Genomic DNA, 4,654 nt, shown 5'->3' on the forward strand with positions numbered 1-4,654 from the left:
TGGCTACAGACCGTGCATTTCACTCAGTCTCAAGTTGTACTACTCAGGGAGTCCTGGCATTTGGAGTATACTACAGCTTTGCAGGGAGGGGAGGATTCCATTAGGGTTTGATGGAATTAGGGCTGGGGGAGTGAAAAAGGGGTAAGAGCCTGGAGGGTTTGGGGAAAAAGTTTTGGTGACCCCTTTCCTTGCTTTCATCTTCATTCTGCCATTAGGCAAAATGGAAGAAAAGGAGAATGTATGAGGGTCAGTGGAAAAGATGAATGTTGAAGATTGAAGATGCAGGAAGGCTTTTGTTTAGGTCTCTGACTTGCCACCCCTCAGTGCTGCCCTTTTAGGCACCTCAGAGCTTGCTAGGGCCACTGGGGCAGCAGCGAGAATGTGATGGAGGGACACAGTTGGGGGAAGGTACTGAGTGCCTTGGGTGTCAGGATGTTCTTTCAGTCGGGCGGAAAGAAATCTTGGGTGATTTAATCGAAGATCGTCTCAAATACGTATCACAAAGAAGTTGTGATACTCATTATTGGACAGTCCTTACCAAGCTTCAAACTCCCCATTTGACCTAACCCATCCTTGAGTTCTTTGCTTTTTCTGTCACCGTGCAGCCTGAAAGTGGGCGGTCAGACATTTGAAAGGCAAGCCAAATGAGCAGAGCATGTGGAAACCTGGGTCCTAGGGCAGCTGCTAACACTGCCTGTCCTCCGGGTGTCTCTGCAGTCTATGATGTCAAGCACATTTCTCAGGGCACCTCTGCTATCGATCATTTAGACCTGCTTGTTTCACATTTCTGTGTTTCGTTTTAGGTTTGATGAGGCGGCACTCTCTATTCAGAAAGAAAAAAATATTTATAAGGAAATTGAGAATTATCCAACTTGTTATAAGGTATTCTTTGAAAGTGTTTGTTTCTGGTGTTACATTAGATGATTTTTTATACTGGTATGAATAAGTACCTAAGAAAGGATTCTATGGCTGTTTCTATGTTTTTGTAAAATAATACTTCCTGGGCCTCTATTTTTGACCAAGATAGAGTAAGCCCACTGCAGCTTGTCTCTCTGCTGATTACAGCTAAACTACTGGATAAAATACAAAAGCAACCACCCTTGAACTCTGAAAAGTAAATAAAAACAGACTAATGAGAGGAGCAAACACTTGGAGAAACAACCACCGTGGGAGTGAGTTTCTCGGGGGTTTTTTCCATTTCGTCTTGCAGCATTGCCCTGCTATGAGAGAAGCCCGCAGTTGTGGAGCTGGGCAGCAAAGGCTGCAACAGTGAAAACTCCAAAAGGAACCCCGCCTTTCTAACCAGCACTGGGAGAAGAGGTCCCATTGTCTTCCTCTCCTTTTTCTTTGCTCCAAGCTTGTGCCCAGGCATGGAGCTGCACTGTGATGATGGCTCAGGTTGATAAAACGCCACAAGGACCCCAGTCTCTTTTGCCAGAGGAACTAGGAAAATGAGCTAGAGAGAAAGGAGAAAATTCCAGAAAGGAGAGAGCTGGAAACGGAGTCCCCAGAGTGTGGATGTGGCCCACACAGGTCTTGGGCTTACTCTTCAGCTGTACTGAGACAGGCACCAAAGTAGCAGTGCAGTGCAGAGGTTGGAGAGCTAAGATCTCATCACCGTCGAAGTGTCGCCCTGCCCTCTGAAGGGCTTATGCATGGAACAGGCCCAAGGCCACATAGCAAAGGATTTGAACTGAGTGTAGAACTTCCATCCACCAAAAACAAGGCACCACATGTAGTCTGAACCTAACTGGGGTGATTGCCTGCTGAAAACATCCGTACTCTCCTGAAAATTAAACAGAGGCCGTGCAGCATCACATTCACAGTACAGTCCAAAATTAACATGCAAGAACCTGGAAATATGACCAGTTTTCAGGAGAAAAGACAACTGATGGCAACCCAGCAGTGACCAGGGTTTTTGGCATTACCACATAAAGACTTACAGTTGCTTCATGAGGTAAAGATAAAGACAATTGAAATGAATAGAAAAGAGGACCTGTTGTTTTTTATAGGAAAAAATGTTTTTATAGAAACTATAAAAATGAACTAAATGGGAATTTTAGGACTGGAAAATACATGATTGAAATAAAATACTGGATAAGCTTAATCTCAGAGATGACAGAAGGAAGACTTTGTGAATTTGAAGATAAATCAGTAAAAGTTACCTAAACAATACAGATCAAAAAGATGGAAAAATACTTCATAAAGACCTATTTTGCCAATAATTTATCAGTCATATCCTTGATCTTATTACTGCTTTTATCGTTGACTTATCAATACTATCATTGTTACTGTTATCTGAAGTTTTCACTCATATATCTTTTTCCTAGTTTCTTTTTAAAGATTCTAAGTATCATTGTGGAATTATGGTCGCCCCCCTCTTCTTTTTTATTCACTTTTCAAGCTTGAATCTGTGTAGATATTTGAAAGAGATTCTCTTTAAAACGTGGTTGTGATCTAAGGCTTGTGTCAAAGTGTGGTCCCCAGACCAGTAGTAAGAGTGTCCCCTGGAACTTGTTAGAAATGGGTGAATCCCAGACTTGCCCCAAGCAGCCAAATCCCAGGAAATGAGAGTTGGGAAAGTACTGTTCTAGGGTATTTCCCCTCGGGTGTCCCGTAGAAGTTACTATAGCATTTATAAATCTCTGTTTATACAAACAAAGACTCTGAAAGTTAAACTCCAGGTGTTTTTAATACTGCCAGGATACTGACTTTATTAAACAGACATAAATTTGACCATGATCCTCTCTTTTGTTTTAGAAAACAATTGCTCAAGTCTTAGTTCATCTACACAGAAATGACTATGTAGCTGCAGAAAGATGTGTCCGGGAGAGCTATAGGTAAGACGTCGTCTGGGCCCTCTTGACTTGCAGTGTTAGCACTTCTGTTTCTACAGCTAAGATTGCTGCTAGGACAAATGTTCCTGGCCATGAGACTGTTATTTCTAAATCTTGGGAGTGCTCGTCTACCATTTCATCTTTTACAGTGGGCATTTTACACGTTTTGTTTTTTGTTTGTTTGTTTGTTTGTTTCCTTTCCTGTATTTTTCTCTTGGGGACCTCCATGGAAGTGAATCACTTTAGTCATTTTAGTCATTTTGTTTTATTTGCCTTCTAAGAAAAAAAGAATAAGAAAAAGGAGAAAAAAATTCTCAGATTGTATGTTACAGAAATCAAAATGAGGGATTTTCTTAGTGTTTAACATGAGCAGTCTTAATCTCAACACTGTTAACATTTGGACTGGATGATTCTTTGTGGTCGGGCCTGTCCCGTGCACTGCAGGCTGGTTAGTGGGATCCCCGGTCTCTGCCCTCTAGATGCCACTAGCATTCCCACACTTTTAAGTACCAGAATGTCTCCAGACATTGTCACATGCCAGGGGCAGAATCATCCCTGCCTGAGTTGTGTTCTTTTAAGGAGAAGGTGAAGACGTGTGATTTGTGCTTACTGCAGCATCCCCGGGTTCAATGGCAGTGAAGACTGTGCTGCGCTGGAACAGCTTCTTGAAGGTTATGACCAGCAGGACCAAGATCAAGTGTCAGATGTCTGCAACTCACCGCTTTTCAAGTACATGGACAATGATGTAAGTGGACCTGTTTGCGTAGCTTTCGTTTTTTCTCTTGAAAGAAAGGTTTCTAGTGAGATTTTTACCCGTGTACTTAAGAGATTTTTTCCTACCTCTTTTTTTCTTCTCAAACTACTACTCATAAGGAAACTGACCACTTGCATTGAATTTCACCATAGATTTAGATAAAATAGATGGTAGTTGTGTGGTTTATAGCCATTTACTCACCCGTCTAACTGTTGACCATATACATATTTTAAAATTCAAACTTATTTCTCAACTTTTCCTCTATCTATTGTCCTGCATAGGTTGCTTTTACTCGTTTCTTTTAGACGGACTGTCTGAAAGAGACCCATTCTGTAGCGGCCTTTGTAATTCAGTAGACTTGTGGGGATCCGTGATGACTAGCTACGTGTTGCAGGTCACTAATTACCTCTAAACCTCAGTTAATTCATTTGTAAAATGAAGCCCCTAGTACCTGTCTTGCTGGACTGTTGTGAGGAATACATTAGTCAGTGTGAGAAACATCCTCACGTGATGCCTTGCATGTAAAGTGAACCAGGACTATAAGTTTCTATTTGTTCTATTTTTTCAGTGGATTTGTAAGTACCTGTTTTAATTAAGAAATTATAATTGATACTTTTACTAGTTGTGTACCTGCCCCACCGTGGCCATGAGGCATCTGGAGAACAGTGTTACTGGGTTTTGTTTTCCATCTGAATGGTAGAATTGGTGGTCATGAGGGCGGAGAGCCAGGCTGTCTTTTTAGAGCTGAGTAAAACGTGTCGGGATTCTAGTTATCCAGCTTTTAAGAACATGCTCTGTTGTTGACAGTATGCTAAGCTGGGCCTGAGTTTGGTGGTTCCAGGAGGGGGAATCAAGAAGAAATCACCCGCAACACCACAGGCCAAGCCTGATGGTGTCACTGCCACAGCTGCTGATGAAGAGGAAGACGAATACTCAGGAGGACTATGCTAGTATTTTGCTTGCTGAAAAGAAAAGGGAAACAAAGGTAAAAATCCTGACATGCCATTTCAAGGACTTGGGAATAGATTAGGGATATACGTACTTCATTACAGTCATGTTGGAT

The 4,654-nt window shown here is 41.9% G+C and overlaps 1 protein-coding gene across 1 annotated transcript in view; it reads left to right on the plus strand.

The window, feature by feature from the left end:
- NAPG (N-ethylmaleimide-sensitive factor attachment protein, gamma) overlaps positions 1-4,654 on the plus strand; it is a 40,290-nt gene extending 35,636 nt beyond the window's left edge. Inside the window, exons 9-12 of the mRNA XM_011983922.1 lie at positions 800-882; positions 2,761-2,840; positions 3,453-3,582; positions 4,399-4,654. Coding sequence (XP_011839312.1) covers positions 800-882; positions 2,761-2,840; positions 3,453-3,582; positions 4,399-4,542 — 437 coding nt within the window. The 3' untranslated portion in view covers positions 4,543-4,654. The remainder of the gene's footprint in view (positions 1-799; positions 883-2,760; positions 2,841-3,452; positions 3,583-4,398) is intronic.

The sequence above is a fragment of the Mandrillus leucophaeus genome, unplaced genomic scaffold, assembly GCF_000951045.1.
Source record: "Mandrillus leucophaeus isolate KB7577 unplaced genomic scaffold, Mleu.le_1.0 Scaffold257, whole genome shotgun sequence".
Lineage (NCBI taxonomy): Eukaryota > Metazoa > Chordata > Mammalia > Primates > Cercopithecidae > Mandrillus > Mandrillus leucophaeus.